At 43.3% G+C, this 20,991-nt stretch overlaps 1 protein-coding gene across 1 annotated transcript in view; it reads left to right on the top strand.

The window, feature by feature from the left end:
- The window catches only part of ARMH3 (armadillo like helical domain containing 3), a 270,864-nt gene that overhangs the window by 126,317 nt on the left and 123,556 nt on the right, over positions 1–20,991 (top strand). Inside the window, exons 21-22 of the mRNA XM_014583337.2 lie at positions 626–708; positions 1,599–1,725. Of these exons, the coding sequence (XP_014438823.1) occupies positions 626–708; positions 1,599–1,725 (210 nt within the window). The remainder of the gene's footprint in view (positions 1–625; positions 709–1,598; positions 1,726–20,991) is intronic.

The following is a 20,991-nucleotide window of genomic DNA, read 5'->3' as shown; positions in this document are numbered from 1 at the left end:
ACCTCTCCTGTGGGATCTGGCCTCTCTGTAGGATCCGCCTCTCCTGTGGGATCTGGCCTCTCCTGTGGGATCTGGCTTTTCTTGTGGAATCTGACCTCTCCTGTGGGATCCAGCTTCTGTGGGATCGGGCCTCTCTTGTGAGATCTGGCCTTTCCTGTGAGATCAGGCTTCTCCTGTGGGATCCAGCCTCTCCTGTGGGATCCGGCCTCTCTGTGGGATCCGGCCTTTCCTGTGGGATCTGGCCTCTCTGTGGGATCTGGCCTCTCCTGTGGGATCTGGCCTCGGGGTTCGGCCCTCTTGTGGGGTCCGGCCTCTCCTGTGGGATCTGGCCTCTCTGTGGGATCCGGCCTCTCCTGTGGGCTCCGGCCTCTCCTATGGGCTCCAGCCTCTCCTGTGGGCTCTGGCCTCTCCTGTGGGCTCTGACCTCATGGAGGATTGTCTTTTCGTGAGCAGCTCATTACTTGATACCAGTGTCGGCCTCTTCGCTGCTTTTTAAGAGATCGCGGTAGCTGAGGCTTGCTCGTTTTAGCCATGTGGATTTCTGTAGAGTAGTCTGCTTTCGTTTAATTTTATTGATTATGGTTTGACTAGCTTATTGATGTCTTTTTTTTTTTTTTTTTTTAAGCCTTGATAAATTTGCTGAAGTTCCTTATGTCAAACGAGACTGTACTTTTGGCCAAACACAACATTTTTACATTAGCCCTTATGGTGAGTAACAAAATAAATATTTCTTTTTCTGAAGTCATATGCTAAGGTAGAAATGGACTGATTTGACAGAAGAGCTGTTGGGAACTAAGCCATAGAAGGAACTGGGCCTATATTTTCCTCTTAGAGCAGAACCTCTAGACAGTACTTCCCATTCCCACCTATATCTTTGGTGAGCCCGAAACTCTTTTCCTTCATGAGACTATGTGATGAGGGCTGGGCTCCCGTCAGATCTCTGTACGAGTAGTTATCCTTGGTCCCAGCTGAGGGTTGCATCGTGCTCCCAGTCTCTGTGCTGGTAGACGGCAAGGCCTCTGGAGGTACCCTGGCCAGACCAGTGTTCCGTCGTGGCTGTGCTGGCTTCCGAGGCACATTACAGATGCCTGCTCACCTGGCAGGTTATTTGGATTTGAGGGAGGCCGTTGTGCCCTTTGACTACTGGGATATTATCTAGTGTGTTTATAAATGTTCGGCGTTTGGTGGGGGGGAAGTACTTGTTTGTAGCATTTGCTGATTTCTACTGTATAATGACACCCACCATGGCCATTTCGAAGCTACTGACATGACATCAGAGTCCTGCACCATTGAGAAGAGAGGTGCAAATTAATCTGAAAAGCATAGATAATAGTAAACGGTTAACAGATAACTATGAAGCGGTAAGTTTTGAGTATTTATTACCTTCGGTTTAATATAATTTATTTAATTGTATGTTTATATGAGCTTTTAAATATTTTTAATAATGGCTCTGTTTAACAACTTCCTGACAAAATTCCTGAAAATTTAACAATTACCTCTTGCAAGCCAGTGAGAGCTGGCTGTAGAATATGACCGATACGGCCTTTCTGATCTTCAGAGCTTGATGCCTATCTGTGGGCGTTCGTTTCTTTTTTTAGATCGTGAACCTATTTAATATGTTTATCACATATGGCGACACATTCCTGCCAACCCCCAGCAGCTATGATGAGCTTTACTATGAGATTATCCGCATGCACCAGAGCTTTGACAACCTCTACTCCATGGGTAAGCTGTCTTCATTTTACTTCTTTCCATCAGCTATCCATTTTTTGGCAAATAAGAGGAAAAGATGACAAAAGGTTCTCTCCTCTAGTCTTTTGGCACCCTCGTGTAGCCTAGAAATATGGCCTCTCTTTCACTCTCTTTCTTTCTCTTTTTCTTTCTTTCTTTTTTAAAATTAATGAGAAGAGTGTATGCACATCCATGTAAGAGGGAGAGGGGATAGAAAGACAGAGAGCAAGAGAGAAGCACCTTCCACAGGGTCTGCTCACATCACAATCCACTTCCTCCATTTCCCTAGTCATCATGTCTTGGGTACTTTCACATGTGCCTGGTGTGTTTCAGGCTGACTGGGGGCATTTAAACCACTGCTGCCATGTGGGATCTTGCCTCTCTGTAGGATCCACCTCTCCTGTGGGATCTGGCCTCTCTGTAGGATCCGCCTCTCCTGTGGGATCTGGCCTCTCCTGTGGGATCTGGCTTTTCTTGTGGAATCTGACCTCTCCTGTTGGATCCAGCTTCTGTGGGATCGGGCCTCTCTTGTGAGATCTGGCCTTTCCTGTGAGATCAGGCTTCTCCTGTGGGATCCAGCCTCTCCTGTGGGATGCGGCCTCTCTCCTGTGGGATCCAGCCTCTCCTGTGGGCTCCAGGCTCTCTGTGGGATCCGGCCTTTCCTGTGGGATCTGGCCTCTCTGTGGGATCTGGCCTCTCCTGTGGGATCTGGCCTCTCTGTGGGATCCGGCCTCTCCTGTGGGCTCCGGCCTCTCCTATGGGCTCCAGCCTCTCCTGTGGGCTCTGGCCTCTCCTGTGGGCTCTGACCTCATGGAGGATTGTCTTTTCGTGAGCAGCTCATTACTTGATACCAGTGTCGGCCTCTTCGCTGCTTTTTAAGAGATCGCGGTAGCTGAGGCTTGCTCGTTTTAGCCATGTGGATTTCTGTAGAGTAGTCTGCTTTCGTTTAATTTTATTGATTATGGTTTGACTAGCTTATTGATGTCTTTTTTTTTTTTTTTTTTTTTAAGCCTTGATAAATTTGCTGAAGTTCCTTATGTCAAACGAGACTGTACTTTTGGCCAAACACAACATTTTTACATTAGCCCTTATGGTGAGTAACAAAATAAATATTTCTTTTTCTGAAGTCATATGCTAAGGTAGAAATGGACTGATTTGACAGAAGAGCTGTTGGGAACTAAACCATAGAAGGAACTGGGCCTATATTTTCCTCTTAGAGCAGAACCTCTAGACAGTACTTCCCATTCCCACCTATATCTTTGGTGAGCCCGACACTCTTTTCCTTCATGAGACTGTGATGAGGGCTGGGCTCCCGTCAGATCTCTGTACGAGTAGTTATCCTTGGTCCCAGCTGAGGGTTGCATCGTGCTCCCAGTCTCTGTGCTGGTAGACAGCAAGGCCTCTGGAGGTACCCTGGCCAGACCAGTGTTACGTCGTGGCTGTGCTGGCTTCCGAGGCACATTACAGATGCCTGCTCACCTGGCAGGTTATTTGGATTTGAGGGAGGCCGTTGTGCCCTTTGACTACTGGGATATTATCTAGTGTGTTTATAAATGTTCGGCGTTTGGTGGGGGGGAAGTACTTGTTTGTAGCATTTGCTGATTTCTACTGTATAATGACACCCACCATGGCCATTTCGAAGCTACTGACATGACATCAGAGTCCTGCACCATTGAGAAGAGAGGTGCAAATTAATCTGAAAAGCATAGATAATAGTAAACGGTTAACAGATAACTATGAAGCGGTAAGTTTTGAGTATTTATTACCTTCGGTTTAATATAATTTATTTAATTGTATGTTTATATGAGCTTTTAAATATTTTTAATAATGGCTCTGTTTAACAACTTCCTGACAAAATTCCTGAAAATTTAACAATTACCTCTTGCAAGCCAGTGAGAGCTGGCTGTAGAATATGACCGATACGGCCTTTCTGATCTTCAGAGCTTGATGCCTATCTGTGGGCGTTCGTTTCTTTTTTTAGATCGTGAACCTATTTAATATGTTTATCACATATGGCGACACATTCCTGCCAACCCCCAGCAGCTATGATGAGCTTTACTATGAGATTATCCGCATGCACCAGAGCTTTGACAACCTCTACTCCATGGGTAAGCTGTCTTCATTTTACTTCTTTCCATCAGCTATCCATTTTTTGGCAAATAAGAGGAAAAGACGACAAAAGGTTCTCTCCTCTAGTCTTTTGGCACCCTCGTGTAGCCTAGAAATATGGCCTCTCTTTCACAGGAAATAGGAAGGTATCTGTGGGCCTTTCTGCCTTTTGGAGCTCATATCTCAGCTCAGTGGAGAGCTGGTTAGCAGCCCTTTGTTGACATTTGTGAAAGAGAGAGAATAGGGAGGCCTGTGGATCCAGAGAATGCCAGTGAGATGGGGGTGAAAGAGTGGGCGGGAACTGACAGTGGCAAATTGAAGAGCTTGGATCCCAAAGGAACATTGTGTGATTTAAGGTATACGATTTTAAGGAGTCTTAGTGTACCTGTATATTTTTAGTATGATGTACAAGAGGAAGTGGGCATTAGATAGGAATCTTTTTTTGCAAACCTTTTGGTTGGCTCACTGAAATTTTACTCTGCATCCAAGTTGAGTATATCATATTTCTGAAAGAAGTCATGTGCCCTCATAAATTTGGGGAAAAGTCCTACTGAGTTCCACCCAGAGCTTGAAAGTCAAGGAAATATCTTGGTAGCTTTCACAGAAACAGAAAGCTATTCAGCAGAACAATCTTATTTTATTACAGAGATTTTTTTTTTTTTTTAACTATGTGTATTTACTAGAGAGACAGAGACAGAGGGACAGAAAGCAAGAAATTACCCCCTGGGGGAATGGCCACACTGCAGTCCCTTCTGCTCCATTCTCCTCTTAGGATTTTGGACATGCATGCACACATGCCCAGTGTGAGGTATTTTTTTTTTTAAGAATTATTTATTTTAATTTTATTTATTATTAATGTATTTTTTTTGAGAGAGATTTTTCACTGTAGGGCGTGTGCACTCGCCAGACAGACAGAGAGAGACATAGAGACAGAAAGCGAGAAATCACCCCCCAGGGGGAATGGTCACACTGCAATCCCTTCTCCTCCATTCTCCTCTCGGGATCTTGGGCACGCACGCACATGCGCCCAGCGTGAGTTTTAAGCCACCAGGTCTGGGACACGAACCGCGGTCGACTACGTGGGAGTCCAGCGACATAGCCATTACGCTAACTGCTGGTTCCCTATTATTAATGTATTTTTTAAAAAATTCGATCAGAGACAGAGAGAGAAGGAAAGTGAAAAAGTAAGCCACCAGGTCTGGGATTCAAACTGCAGTTTGCCATGTGGGAGCCCAGTGCCTTAGCCACCACGCCACCTGCTGACCTCCTCTCCAGTGTGAGTTTTAAGCTGCTGGGTCTGAGACTTGAACCATGGTCAACTGTGTGGAAATTCAGTAACGCAACCATTATGCCATCTGCTGGTCCCTAAAATCATTTTATTTTGAAAACTCAACTTAGTAACTTTATTTAGGTGTTACTGATACATAGTAAACTGCATACATTTTAAATACACAGATTTTGGTTAGTTTTAAGATATTTACACTTATCACAGAGACCATCATGACACTTAAGATAACAAACATCCACTACCTCCTAAGTTTCCTTTACCCCTTTAGAATTCTCCCATGTCCCTCTCCACATTGCCACCTTCACACTCCCTTTGGGCAGGCACTGATCTGTTACTTCAGGTTAGTGCTTCATCCCTTATGAGAAAACTGTTTTTGAAAACCCCGGGACCAGCAGTTAGCGTAATGGCTATGTTGCTAAACTGCCCTGTAGTTGACCGTGGTTCAAGTCCTAGACCCAGTGGCTTAAACTCATACGGGTGTGTGTGCGTGCGTGCCCAAGATCCTGAGGAGAATGGAGGAGAAGGGATTATGGCATGTCCATCCCTCCCAGGGGGTGATTTCTCGCTTTCTGTCTCTCTGTCTTCCTGATGAGTGCACACGCCCTATAGCAAAAATCTCTCAAAAAAAAAAAAATCGCAACCTTTGCTTGGAACTCCTATATCATGAAAAAGGTAGAGAGGATTTGGAATAACTACCAGGAGAAAGAGTAGGTGTAAGCAGTGGAAAATACTGCGTGGGAGGAAAATATTCTTTTCTTTCTTTTTTTTTTTTTTTTTGAGAGGTTTTCACTATAGGTCGCGTGTGCTCGCCAGACAGACATAGAGAGAGAGTGAGAATGTCTCAGCAATTAAATTTCAACATATGAGCATCAGAAGAGACTTTCAAATGATAGTAAATACAAAAATTAATATTTATTTAAGATGAATCAAAAATCAAGACAAAAATCATAAATGTAAAAAATGGACAATGTAACATAATTTTAAAATTTAGAAATGTAATAATGTATTTTTATAAATTAACTTTGTGATTTATCTTATCATAGTTTCAGCTTTTATTGACCAGTAATCCTATTTACTTCTTGTAAAAATACAAGAATGTTGTCATTTTTTAAAAAAAATTAGTTTTTCAAAATAATATGAAGCAACGTTTTATTATAACTAATATTGTTAATAATTTATTAGTAGTACTGTTAATATCTTTCAAATTTAACATTAGTTTTTGATAATTACTCTCCTTAGAATTTATTATAAGAGTTTAAATATTTTGAAGTTTTGTTCATTTCTCTGTATTTCAATTTACTTTTCTGGCTTCCATTAAGCTATTCCTACTTGTTGTATTTGTATTTCAATACAGTCAACCATTCTAAAAGAAACAGTATATTAATTTAAAATTTCAATGACATGAGTTTTAGTTTTAAGCTTGCAAAATTTCACATCTGTATATATGTGAAATAGATACATATGTAAAATTAGTTTTAAATATGTAAATACATTAAGCTATATATTTACACAATAAAATTATTCCTATACTAAAAAAAAAAAAAAGAGAGAGAGAGAAGCTTTTGCTCTAGAGTGCATGTGCTCACCAGAGAGAGAGACAGAAAGTGAGAAATCACCCCCCGGGGGGATGGCCACGCCGCAATCCCTTCTCCTCCATTCTCCTCTTGAGATCTTGGGCACGCATGCACATGTGCCGGGCATGAGTTTTAAGCAGCCAGGTCCGGGACTCCAGCCGTGGTTGACTATGTGGGAGTCCAGCGACATAACCATTACTCTATCTGCTGGCCCTTTTTTTCAGTGTTTTAAAGACAAGTTCTGGCAAGTTTTATTAAAGAAAAATGTTGCATGGTTTGCTTCTCACCAGTCTGTTCCAGAATGCTTCAGATGATGCCAGGATCACCTGGGTCAGTGATAGCCAGCGTGCACGCCCTGTAGTACTGCCCACGTCTGTGCCCAGTGTGTTATTTCACTGGCGTGAGGGACACCGGTTTCGGCCAGCGTGGCATAGTACTCTAGTTCAGATTTCCTCAGAGCTGGGCAGTTGGTGGCGAGCACGACCGACTTCGCTTTGCGTTGTCTGATCATCTCCAGAGTCTGCTTCTACCCCAGCACGTACTTCCCACTTTTCATAGTGAGTTGATTGACTCAAGCAACTTTTTCGTCATCTTTGTGGCCACCATCTTCCTGCCTTAGGTGTGGGACAGCCCCCAACCAAGCGGCCACCAAGATGGCTGGAGAGCAAAAAAGGGCAAATATTCTTTTCTAATAGACGCTGTTTTTTAGAGCAGTGGAGGAAAACTTTTTTTTTTTTTAAGGTTTTTGCCATAGGGCGCATGTGCTCACTAGAGAGAAGGTGAGAAGTCATCTCCGAGAGAGCATGGTCACACCTCAGTCCCTTCTCCTCTATTCTCCTCCTGGAATTTTGGGCACCATCACACACATGCTTGGCATGATTTTCAAGCCACCAGGTCTGGACTGGAGCCATGGTCAGCCATGTAGGAGTCTAGCGCCTTAACTGCTACACCACCTGCTGGCCCTGAGGAAAACTTTTTAAAGGAGCTGAGTACAGCTTTGCTTTGTATCTTGGGCAGTGAGAGGAGGGCCTGTATTACTAGGGTGTTTTCAACTGTAATTGTGAGAAAACTCTGACTTAAACTTTTTTTTTTTCTCGGAGATGTTTTTGCTATAGGGCGTGCATGCGCTCGCCAGACAGACAGAGAGAGACAGAGAGACAGAAAGCGAGAAATCCCCCCTCAGGGGGGATGGCCACTCCGTAATCCCTTCTCCTCCAATCTCATCTTGGGATCCTGGGCATGCATGCACATGCGTCCAGTGTGAGTTTAAGCCACCAGGTCTGGGACTCAAACCACGGGCGACTACATGGGAGTCCAGAGACATAGCCATTATGCTAACTGCTGGTCTCTGACTTAAAGTATTGATAAACTTTACAAGAACTGAAAAATAGTAATTCCAAAAAGGTATAACCAGTTCTTCAACAATATCTGCAAAGACCCAGGGTTTTTCTATTTCTATTTTCTATTGCTCTGCTTTCTTATTCTCAGTGTAATATTGGGTCGTTGGAAAAGTCACGGTGTCTTTATTTATTTATTTATTTAAAGAATTATTTTATTTAACTTTTACTCATTTGTTTATTTCAATTTTACCAGATAGGGGGAGAGAGAGAGAAAGAGAGAGAGAAGGTCCGGGATTCAAACTGCAGTTGACCATGTGGGAATCCAGTACCTTTAACCACCAAGCTACCTGCCAGCCCTGATGTCTTTATTTTTTTTTAGAGGGATTTTTGCTCTAGGGCACGTGTGCTCGCTAAAGACACAGAGAGAGAGAGGCAGAGAGAAAGTGAGAAATCACCCTTTAGGGGGGATGGCCGTGCCACAGTCCTTTACCTCCATTCTCCTCTCGGGATTTTGGCATCCTCACACATGTGCCTGGTGTGAGTTTCAAGGCACCAAGTCTGGGACTCGAACTGAGCTTGGCCATGTGGGAGTCCAGCGCCACAATCACTGTGCCATCTGCTAACCCTCCCCATGACATATTTTTCTGTGTTTTTCTTTACAAACATGTTACATGACTTTCCTGATGAACGAATAGCTTTGGCTATGTCAGTTCCCTCACAATAGTGATTTCCTGTTGTCACATCAAGAGACATATCTCGGGAACCAGCAGTTAGTGTAATGGCTATGTCGCTGGACTCCCATGTAGTCCACCGCGGTTCACGTCCCGGACCCGGTGGCTTAAAAACTCACGCCGGGAGCGTGTGCGTGCGTGCCCAAGATCCCGAGAGGAGAATGGAGGAGAAGGGATTGCGGCGTGACCATCCCCCCTGGGGGGTGATTTTTCACTTTCTGTCTCTATGTCTCTCTCTGTCTGTCTGGCAAGCGCACACGCCCTATAGCGAAAACCTCTCCAAAAAAAAAGAGAGACATATCTCTTGCTCTTTTTTAAGAATAATTTTACATGAGACCAGCAGAAGGCATAATGGTTATGTTGCTGGACTCCCATGTAGTTTACTGTGGTTCAAGTCCCGGACCCAGTGGCTTAAACTCACACCGGGCACATGTGCATACCCAAGATCCCCAGAGAAGAATGGAGAAGGGATTGCGGTGTGGCCATCCCCCCCGGGGGTGATTTCTTGCTTTCTGTCTCTCTGTCTGTCTGTCTCTCTCTTTCCAGTGAGTGCACGTGCCCTATAGCAAAAACCTCTCCAAAAAAGAAAAGAGTAATGTTGCGGGACTAGCAGATGATGTAATGGTTATGTTGCTGGATCCCCGCGTAGTCAAGTCCCAGACCTGGTGACTTAAAACTCAGGCCAGGCACATATGCATGCGTGCCCAAGATCCTGAGAGGAGAATAGAGAAGGGATTGTCACATGGCCGTCCTCCCTGGAGGGCTAATTTCTCACTTTGTCTCTTTGGTAAGTGCATGTGCACTAAAAAAAAATTAAAATATAATAATTTTGCTGTAGTGTGTGTGCGGTCACTGGAGAATCTCTCTCTCACACACAGACACAGAAACTGAGAAGGTACCCCTTCCCCCGGGGTCGGGGACAGACATCCCCTAGTTTCTTCTCCTCCATTCTCCTCTTAGGATTATGAGCCTCCGTACAACACTCTTAGCATATTTCTCAAGTTGCCAAGTCCAGGACTTGAACCACGTAGTTGGTGATGTAATGGTTATGTTGCTTGACTCCCACATAGTCAAGTCCCAGACCTGGTGACTTAAAACTCAGGCTAGGCACATGTGCATGCATGCCTAGGATCCTGAGAGAAGGTCACTGGCTGACACAACATGTCCCTCTTTTAGGAGCTAGAAGTCTTCCATGAGAACCGTGAAGCAGACTGTGTGCTTGGTGTACCCTGCATCTGCCTGCCTTAACTAGCAGCCTGTTTTCTGAGAATGTAGAATTTGTCAAGGGTGAAGAGCTACCCCAAAAGCTTAGTACCATCAGTAGATGAATAAAAAAGACTTCCAATGAGCAAAGGAAAGAGAGTGGTGGAGATATTTTATAAAAGCCTATTTATTGTGTCATGTACCCCATCAATGCGTTAAGCCCTTTGTAGCTACAGCAACAAGATAAGAGAGGGTATTGTGAATGCCTAAATCTGCCAAGGGAATAAAAATATTAACCAGGAGGGACCAGCAGATAGCATAGCAGTTATGTCTCTGGACTCCCATATAGTCAACTGTAGTTCAAGTCCCGGACCTGGTGGCTTAAAATCTCGCTGGGCATGTGTGCATGTGGGTCTAAAATCCTGAGAGGAGAATGGAGGAGGATGGATTATGGCGGAGGATGGATTATGGCATGGCCGTCCCCCCGGCGGAGGGGGGGGGTGTGATTTCTTGCTTTCTGTCTATCTCTCTGCCTCTCTCTGTCCCTCTGGTGAGTACACACGCCTGTAGCAAAAAATCTCTCCTATATGTGTGTGTGTATACATCTATGTATACATCTACATAGATGTATACACACACGTACACACAGAGATGTATATGTGTGTACATACATAGATGTATACACATACACACACACACACGTAAAAATAACCAGGAGAACACAAATAGGGAAGTGAAAATTCTCACTAACTGAAACAGAACAAGCAGTAGGAGATGGCAGTTTCCAGAACTCTGTTTTATATAAAGTGTTATTTCTGATAGAAAGAACATTTGGGATTTTTTTTTAGTTAAGTTTTTTGAGGCCTGATTTGCACATACAGTAAAATTCACCCTTTTTAATGTATGAGTTTTGACAAATGCACATCGTGGTGAAATTATCACCAAAAAAAATCAAGATACAGAGAAGAGTCCTGTCGTCCCCGGGATTTCCTCATGTTCCTGTAAGAGCAGCTCCTCTGTCCGCCCTCGGCTCCTAGCAACCGCTGGTCTGTTTTCTGTCCCTGTAGTTTTTGCTTTTTTAAAACATCTCATAGATGAAAGAATGTAGCCTTTTGAGTCTGGCTTCTTTTCCATAGTAATTCATTTGCAGTTCATCCACATTGCTGCATGTATCAATAGTCCTTTCCTTTTTATTAGAGTACTATTCTATTGTACAGACGTGCCCGCTTAGTTGATCCACTTTCCAGCCAAAGGATGCCGGGAAGATTTTCAGTTTTTAGCAATAATAAATACAGCCCCTATAAATATTCGTGTGTAGGGTTTTATGTGAACTCAAATTTTCATTTCACTTAGTTAAATACCTCGGAATGGGATTTTTGGTTATTATGGTTGTTGTATGTTTTAACTTTATAAGAAACCACCAGACTGTTTTCCACACTGGAGGTAGTGTTTTATATCCCCTCTAGCACTGTTCCAGAGTTGTCGCTGCTCTGTATCTTAGCCAGCACTTGATCTTGTGCTGTTTTTTTTTTTCTTCTTCTTCTTGGGTTTTTTGTTTGTTTGTTTCGTTTTTGCTTAAAGCTGTATAGTGATACCTCATTGTGGTTTTAATTTGCATTTCCTTCATGATGGTACTGAACATCTTTTCCTGTCCTTATTTGCCATCCTCATATCTTCTTTGATGATGTATTTGTTCAGATATTTTGCCCACTAAAAAAGACATGATTGCACACCCATGTTTGTAACACAGTATTCACAATCACAGTAGCTGAAGAGTGGAACCAGCCCAAGGATAGCAATGAATGTATAAACAAAATGTGGTGTGAGTGGGCCAGCACGTGGAGTGGAGTGGTGGTTCAAGCCCTGGAGCCCACGTGGCTGACTAAGCAGTATGGGTCCTAGACCCAGTGGCTTGAAAAACATGCCAGGCACATTTGTGTGTATGTGTGTGTGTGTGTGTGTGCGCCCAAAATCTTGAGAGAAGAATGGAGAAGGGATTACAGTGTAGTCATCCCAGAAGGGGGAGATTTTTCACTTTCTCTCTCTTTGTCTCTCTCTGGTGAGCATACTTGCCCTGTGGTAAAAATCTAAAATAATAATAATAAAAAACCCCAAAATGTGGTATATACACACAATGGAATACTATGTAGCCTTAAAAAGGAAGGAAATCCTGTTACATGTTACACGAGGATGAACTCTGAGGACATGATGCGAAGTGAAATGAGCCAATGGCAAAAGAAGGGCAGTCCAGTGATTCCACTTGTATGAGGTGGTTACGTTCATAGAGAAAGTGGAATGGCTCCATTCTCAGGCCATGTCTAGAGGCTGGGAGGAGGGATAAAGGATATTGCTTAATGAATAGAACGCAAGATGAACAGGTTCTAGAGATTAGTTTGACGACCATGTAAATATACTTAACACCACTGGACACACACTTAAAAGTGGTTTAGAGGGTCCTCTGGTCAGAGACGGTTTTGTTGTGTTTCCTTGTTTTTCGTGATTTTGACTGTTTTGAGAAGAATGTTTCTCCATTTGGGCTTTTCTGATGTTTTACTTGTGGTTAAACAGGGATTAGAGGTTATGGGGAAGAAGGGAACAGAGTCCAAATGCCTTTTCATCACATGAGGGTATTTTTATTACTGTGACCACTGCGGACACTACTCTGGGTCACTTGGGAAAGGTGGCGGTTGCCAGGTGTCGCCACTATGGTTATTTTTGTTTTAACCCTTTCCATATTTTTTTAAAATTTAATTTTATGGGAACCAGCAGTTAGCGTAATGGCTATGTCGCTGGACTCCCACGTAGTCGACCACCGTTCGCATCCCGGACCCGGTGGCTTAAAACTCACGCTGGGCGCGTGTGCGTGCATGCCCAAGATCCCGAGAGGAGAATGGAGGAGAAGGGATTGCGGCGTGGCCATCCCCCCTGGGGAGTGATTTCTCGCTTTCTGTCTCTATCTATGTCTCTGTCTGGCGAGTGCACGTGCCCTACAGTGAAAATCTCTCAAAAAAAAAAAAATTTAAGTTTATTAATTACTCAAATTATTTTAGCCAGCCCTCCACTGACTTTTTTTTTTTTATGAGAGCTTTTTGACATGGTCCCATTCGTGTCTCATTCCTGCCCCAGCCTCTCGGTTAGCTAGGACCGCAGACATACGCCATTGTGCCCAAGCTGTTTTAGTTGGGCCTGGAATTGAACCTGGTCCTCCTACGTGGCCTCAGTCTCCGAATAGCTGCATTGAGCAGTGTGTGCCACTGCAGCTGAGCCAGCTCCTTTCTATATCCTGTTCTTCGGAAGCAAGGCACTAAATATAGCCAGCACTAAAGTTGGAGGGTAGGGAGGTTGAAACTCCACCTTCTGGAGAGAAGAGAATTTATGTAAATTATTTAGACTTTCTTTGTAAGAAGAACTAGGTTGTTTTCTTCTTACTCTTTTTCAGTTTGCCCAGGGTGTGTGCACTTGCCAGAGAGACAGTGAAAGTGGGAAAGCACCTCCTGAGGGGGTGGTGGCCATGCCACAGTCCCTTCTCCACGCTCTCAGGATTTGAGGCACACACACATGTGTACAGCATGTTTCTCAGGCAGCTGGGTCCAGGACTTGAACAGCACAGCCAGCCGTATGTGACCCAACTATCTTAACCACCATGCTGCTGGCTGGCCCTGTTTTTCTAATTTTGAGATGTGAGATTTATTTTAATATTGTACACATTAGTCATTTATCAGACATGTGTTTTGTTAATATTTTTTCCCAGGGGCCAGCAGGTGGCATAGTGGTTAAGGCACTGGACTCCCACATGTCTGACAGTGTTTCAAGCCTTGGACCTGGTGGCTTGAAAATCATGCTGGACATGTGTGCATGCATGCTCAAAATCCCAGGAGGAGAGTGGAGGAGAAAGGATTGTGGTGTGGCTAACCCCCCTTGTGGAGTGATTTTTCACTTTCCTGTTTATTGTCTCTCTCGGCATCCTATGGCAAAAACCTTTAAAAGGGAACCAGCAGTTAGCGTAATGGCTATGTCGCTGGACTCCCACGTAGTCGACCGCGGTTCATGTCCCAGACCCGGTGGCTTAAAACTCACGCCGGGCGCGTGTGCGTGCGTGCCCAGGATCCTGAGAGGAGAATGAAGGAGAAGGGATTGCGGCGTGACCATCCCCCCTGGGGGGTGATTTCTCGCTTTCTGTCTCTATGTCTCTCTCTGTCTGTCTGGCGAGCGCACGCGCCCTACAGTGAAAATCTCTCAAAAAAAAAAAAAAACCTTTAAAAAAGTTTTTTCCCCCTGGGGCCAGCAGGTGACATGGTGGTTAAGGGCGCTGAACTCCCACATGGCCAACCACAGACCACAGACCTGGCGGCTTGCTTTCTCACTCCCCCCACCCTCTCTCTCTGTTTCTGTCTGTGTTTGGTCAAATTAGAATAAATAAAGTTAAATAATTTAAAAAATTTTTTCTCTTCCAGATCATAGCTTGTGTTTTCACTTTCTTAATGTCTTTTGAAGAACTGAGTTATTTTGATAAATGCAATTTATCATTTTTTTCTTTTATGATTTTGCTTTTTGTGCACTATATAAGAATCTGTTTGTTGTAGTAGCAATAGAAAAGTAAGACTGTCTTTTCATGAAAGAGAGACAGACAGAGAGAGTGAGCTATTACTCTTAGACTGGAAAGATAGTTCTTGAGTTTGAGAAGACGTGGAAGCAGTGAGAGGTGGTGGCCAGATTAGGAGGGAAATGGCCCCACCATGAGTCTAGACACGCGGAATCAAGAACGCGTCTGAAGAAAGCTGCAGAGGCAGCAAAAGGCTACCCGCGTGAAGGGACCAGCAGGGAGGGGTAAGGGTGGTCACACATGATGCTGATTTCTTGTATCTTACTTCTCTTCTGTAGCACCTCGATACTTTTTAAACTTCTAGAAAGTCACCTAATCCTACAAAAAAATAGAGAAGCACTCTGAATGACCGAGGTTAAAGATAACATTTTCTTGCCAAACCATTGAGGTGGGAGCTCAAATTACATGTTGAGTAAAATACATAGAAGACATTATGTTTATGCAGAGATGAGTTTATGGCCTGATAAGGTAACATGCAATATTAATCATAAAATCAGGTTCACATGAATCAGCAATCTAATCCTTTATCAAACTTTGCAAAAATAAAGAATCTCTCAGGGACCAGCAGATAGCATAGTGGTTAGGGCACTGGACATTCCCACATGGCTGACCACGGTTCAAGTTCCAGACCTGGCGGCTTACTTTCTCACTTTTCTTTTTTCTTTTTCTTTTGGAGAGGTTTTTGCTACAGGGCATGTGCGCTCGCCAGAAAGACAGAGAGAGACAAAGAGACAGAAAGCGAGAAATCACCCCCCCCGGGGGGGGGCATGGCCATGCCGCAATTCCTTCTCCTCCATTCTCCTCTCGGGATCTTGGGCACGCACGCACTTTTGCCCAGCATGAGTTTAAGCCACCAGGTCCAGGACTCGAACCGCGGTTTACTACGTAGGAGTTCGGCAACACAGCCATTACGCTAACTGCTGGTCCTACTTTCTCACTTTTCATCTCTCTCTCTCACTCTCTGTGTGTCTCTCTCTGGTCAAATTAAAAATAAACAAATACAATTAAATAAATAATTCCTTAAAAAAAATTCTAACTCAAGGATAAAATGACTATATCTTTTTAAAAAGATTATTAGACTTGGCCCATAGCCTAGTGGTGAAGGGAACAAAATCCCACGTGACTGGCAGGTTTGAATCATGGACCTGACAGTTTGAGAAACACACTGCGTATGTGTATTTGTGTGTCTGAATCCCAGCATGATGGAGAAATGGAGGAGAAGGAGCTGTGATCTGACTATGCTCCACTGCAGGGCACCTTCTCCCTTAATTAATTAATTATTTTTTTTATTTTAGGTCCTTTACTTTGCCATGTGAATTTTACTATATGTTTTAATAAAAGCCTACCAGAATGTTGACTGCGTTTATGGTGAAGTGATGTAACATTTAGGGAAAATGATATCTTAATCATCCTTTTACAGTCCCTGAAAAGTATACCTCTTTATTTATTGAAGTCCTGGATTTTCATGGGTCTTGATGCTATTATCAATGATATTTTTGAAACTTTCCATTTTTACTGTTCGTTGCTGATATATAGAAACACTATTCATTTTTGTTGTTGTTGCCAGACAGCATGGACGCTTGTCAGAGAGCGAGAGAGAGAAACAGAGAAAGAGAGCACCCGTCTCCATGGGGCATAGTCATGCTGCCTGCCTTTTTCCTCCTTTCCTCTGTCCTCTCAGGTTTGGGGCACATTCAAACATATGCCCAGGGTGTTTTCCAAGCTGCCAGGGCTGGGACTTGAATGGCAATCAGCCATGTGAGTTCTGGCTTCCTAAACTGCTGGGCTGGGGGTTACCCCCACTATTGATTTTTTGAATTTGAGCTTGTATCCTATCCTCTTGCTAAATTCACTAGGGTCAGTAGTTTTTATAACTGTAACTTTTGTGTATGTTCTATATATTTGATCATACTGTATGTGAATTAACAAGCAGTTTTATTTCATCCTCTCCTAGTTGTGCCTGTCTTTTATTTTTATTTTTATTGCCAGAGGGTACATATGCTCACTACAGGAGAAAGGGGCCAAGAGGGAGAGAGAAAGACCAAACCACCCTACAATGGGGCATAGTCGTTCTGTAGGCCCTTTTTATTCCATTTCTCCTTTCCATCAGGATTTTGGGCATTCTCGCTCTCTCATGCGTGCACAAACACAGTGGAATGTCGTCTTTTTTCCTTTTTAAAGTTTTTTGCCTTAGGGTATGTGCATTCACCAGAGAGACAGCAAGAGAGAAAGTGGGAAATCACCCCCCCGAGGGAGGACGGCCATACTGAATCTGGGATTTTGGACACGTACACACACACACATGCACACACACATGCCCTACATGATTTTCAAGCAACCGGGTCCAGGACTTGGACCGTGGTCGGCCATGTTGGAGTCCAGCGCTGTAACCATTATGCTACCTGCTAAACTCTCCCACTGGCATGTCTTAAGCTGTCAGGGCTGTTTGTTAGAATTTGCCAGTGAGGGACCAGCAGATGGCATAATAGTCATGTTGCTGGACTCCCATGTAGTTGACTGTGGTTCAAGTCCCAGATTCGGTGGCTTTAAACTCATGCCACTGGAACCAGGATTCAAACTGCACAGTTGGTCAGTGGGATCCAGCTTCCTTAACTCGCAGATTACAGGGCAGATCAGTTACTTTTTTATTTTTTCCCATTTAAAAAAATGTTAACTTCCGGTGTACATGTAACCCTCGTACATCTTTGTGGGGTACAGTATGGTTTTTCAAAGCATGCATGCACTGTAGGAATCAAATCAAGGTTACCGACATACCCACCTTACTGTGCAGTGAAATGTAATGCTCACTGTTCATGTCTGTAGGGCCTTTACTGATTTTCCTCCTCTTTCATTCCCAGCGTAGGTAATTTGTATCCTCCCTCACTGTTTGTTTTCTTTACAACTATATTTCTTTCACTTATGAGAGTGAGCGTGTGTGTGTGTGTGTGTGTGTGTGTGTGTGTGTGTGTGTACGTAGAGGAGGGGAAAGGGGGGAGGGATAAGCACCTACACCCTTGGCAAGGTCTCACAGGCCACGATTTGTTACCCCCGGCACTCTAGCTTGTCAGAAACCTTTGATGTGTGTGCATGTGCTCAGGATCTGAACCTGAGGTCAGCATCGTGGCTTCTAGTGCTGTCGTTCAGTAAGCTGCTGTCCACACCACTGAGGTGGAAGCGTGTGTCTTTTCGTGTTTTCCTTTGGTCAGTCTGGCTAAATTTTTATCAACTTTATTGATTTTTTTTTTTTCTCAAAGAACCACCTTTTTGTTGTTTTGATGTTTTTCTGTTTTCTATTTTATTGATGTCTGTTCTTTATTTTCTTCTCAGTCTTTGTGGTTTTGGTCAATCTGGCTGTGTCTTGGCTTGGAGAAGATCTTCTTGGGTTGATTCTATTGGGGGTCTTTGTGTTTCTTGGGACTGGATCTTTGAATGCCTCTCTAGGTTTGGAAAGTTTTCTTGCAGGGTTTCACGGAATAGATTATCAATGCCCTTATGGGTCTCTTCGCCTTCTGGGATACCAGTTATCTACATGTTTGGATGTTGGACGGTATCTAGTATTTCTCATATATTATTCTCATTTTGGGGGGCAATTTTCTCAGTCTTTGTGGTGGATTTTTCTAGGCCAGTGATTCTATCTTCTACATCTGAGATTTGATTTTCTGTATGATCTAGTCTGCTTTTAATATTTTCAAGGGAGATTTTGACTTCCTGTATTATGGCCTTTATCTCTAACCAGGTCCATTTGGTTCTTTTTTATAGTGTGTAATTCCTCTTTTAGATCTTGTAAGAATTTCCTCACCTCCTGGAACTCATCAGCTCCTTTCCCCTTCCTCTTCTACAGATCATTCTCTCTTCTATTCCATCTCTGTTAGCTTTGCCACTATGAATACTCTGAATTCTTTATCAGACATTTCCATGAGTTTCATTGTACTGTCTGAGGATGAAGAGGAGTTAATCCTTTTCCCTCGGAGGAGAGGTAATTCTTGCTTTCCAATATTTCTTGTGATATGGGAAATAATTTTTTATTTCCTGCAGTGATTTCTAGTCATCTGATGGAAGGTGCATTTCTTCCTAATTCCTGAAGATCAGTCTGAGTGTTCACAGGCGTGCAGGAGGAGGTGATCTGCAGTCTCTCTTTCATTCCATTCTCACTCTTCATGCATCAGATTTGGTGGGAATAGAGGAATATTCTGATCTTAATCGTATTCGGACGTACATCTTTGTGGGGTACAGTATGGTTTTTCAAAGCATGCATGCACTGTAGGAATCAAATCAAGGTTACCGACATACCCACCTTACTGTGCAGTGAAATGTAATGCTCACTGTTCATGTCTGTAGGGCCTTTACTGATTTTCCTCCTCTTTCATTCCCAGCGTAGGTAATTTGTATCCTCCCTCACTGTTTGTTTTCTTTACAACTATATTTCTTTCACTTATGAGAGTGAGCGTGTGTGTGTGTGTGTGTGTGTGTGTGTGTACGTAGAGGAGGGGAAAGGGGGGAGGGATAAGCACCTACACCCTTGGCAAGGTCTCACAGGCCACGATTTGTTACCCCCGGCACTCTAGCTTGTCAGAAACCTTTGATGTGTGTGCATGTGCTCAGGATCTGAACCTGAGGTCAGCATCGTGGCTTCTAGTGCTGTCGTTCAGTAAGCTGCTGTCCACACCACTGAGGTGGAAGCGTGTGTCTTTTCGTGTTTTCCTTTGGTCAGTCTGGCTAAATTTTTATCAACTTTATTGATTTTTTTTTTTTCTCAAAGAACCACCTTTTTGTTGTTTTGATGTTTTTCTGTTTTCTATTTTATTGATGTCTGTTCTTTATTTTCTTCTCAGTCTTTGTGGTTTTGGTCAATCTGGCTATAATGTGTCTTGGAGAAGATCTTCTTGGGTTGATTCTATTGGGGGTCTTTGTGTTTCTTGGGACTGGATCTTTGAATGCCTCTCTAGGTTTGGAAAGTTTTCTTGCAGGGTTTCACGGAATAGATTATCAATGCCCTTATGGGTCTCTTCGCCTTCTGGGATACCAGTTATCTACATGTTTGGATGTTGGACGGTATCTAGTATTTCTCATATATTATTCTCATTTTGGGGGGCAATTTTCTCAGTCTTTGTGGTGGATTTTTCTAGGCCAGTGATTCTATCTTCTACATCTGAGATTTGATTTTCTGTATGATCTAGTCTGCTTTTAATATTTTCAAGGGAGATTTTGACTTCCTGTATTATGGCCTTTATCTCTAACCAGGTCCATTTGGTTCTTTTTTATAGTGTGTAATTCCTCTTTTAGATCTTGTAAGAATTTCCTCACCTCCTGGAACTCATCAGCTCCTTTCCCCTTCCTCTTCTACAGATCATTCTCTCTTCTATTCCATCTCTGTTAGCTTTGCCACTATGAATACTCTGAATTCTTTATCAGACATTTCCATGAGTTTCATTGTACTGTCTGAGGATGAAGAGGAGTTAATCCTTTTCCCTCGGAGGAGAGGTAATTCTTGCTTTCCAATATTTCTTGTGATATGGGAAATAATTTTTTATTTCCTGCAGTGATTTCTAGTCATCTGATGGAAGGTGCATTTCTTCCTAATTCCTGAAGATCAGTCTGAGTGTTCACAGGCGTGCAGGAGGAGGTGATCTGCAGTCTCTCTTTCATTCCATTCTCACTCTTCATGCATCAGATTTGGTGGGAATAGAGGAATATTCTGATCTTAATCGTATTCGGACGTTTGGATCCTCTTCACTTGGACCTGTCTAGAAACTTAGTGCATAGAGGCCACTAGAAATGAATCTGGAGGGGGAAGTCTCAGCAGAAAATCTTCATTTGTGGTCCTGGCTACATAATATTTTATTATTCTGTGCCATAATTGAGTACATAAGTGATTTCTTTAGTCTGAGGCTTTTAGGACTTTTTTTTAAGTGCCAGAGAGAATGTGCACAGAGAGAAAGGGAAAGTGGGGCGGCATTATGCTGCGGACACTTTCCTTCATTTCAGTCCTCAGGACTTCGGGCACTCATGTATTTTTAGCTACCATTTTTTTAAACCAGTGGGGCTAGGATTGAAACCACAGTTCACCATGTGACATCTGAGTCCCTCTATACAGCGCTTACCCCCTGTGCTGTGGGGCTAGCCCTCTTTTAGGAATGGGAACATGTGGAAGGGAAGGTGGAGAGGCTGCATTTCTGTCACTTACTAATTCAGCCCCAAATTAAACCTGGTTCACATTAAGAAATGAGAGCTGTGGTTATCTCAAGACAACAAAGTTTTTGTCTTTCGAGGTCTGTTTATTTCTCTACTGCTTAAGAGATGGCATCTCAGTGGCTAAGACTAGGGACTCAGTTTGTCTGAGTTTGAGTTCTAGCTCTACCAACTCACTTTTAGGGCATTTTGAAATAATTTGTATTTAAATTTGGTAGCTTAG

Source organism: Tupaia chinensis, unplaced genomic scaffold (genome assembly GCF_000334495.1).
Source record: "Tupaia chinensis unplaced genomic scaffold, TupChi_1.0 Scaffold144255_1, whole genome shotgun sequence".
In the NCBI taxonomy this organism is placed as follows: domain Eukaryota; kingdom Metazoa; phylum Chordata; class Mammalia; order Scandentia; family Tupaiidae; genus Tupaia; species Tupaia belangeri.
Note: the sequence above shows the minus strand (reverse complement) of the source record. Positions and strands in the feature narration are given on the sequence as shown.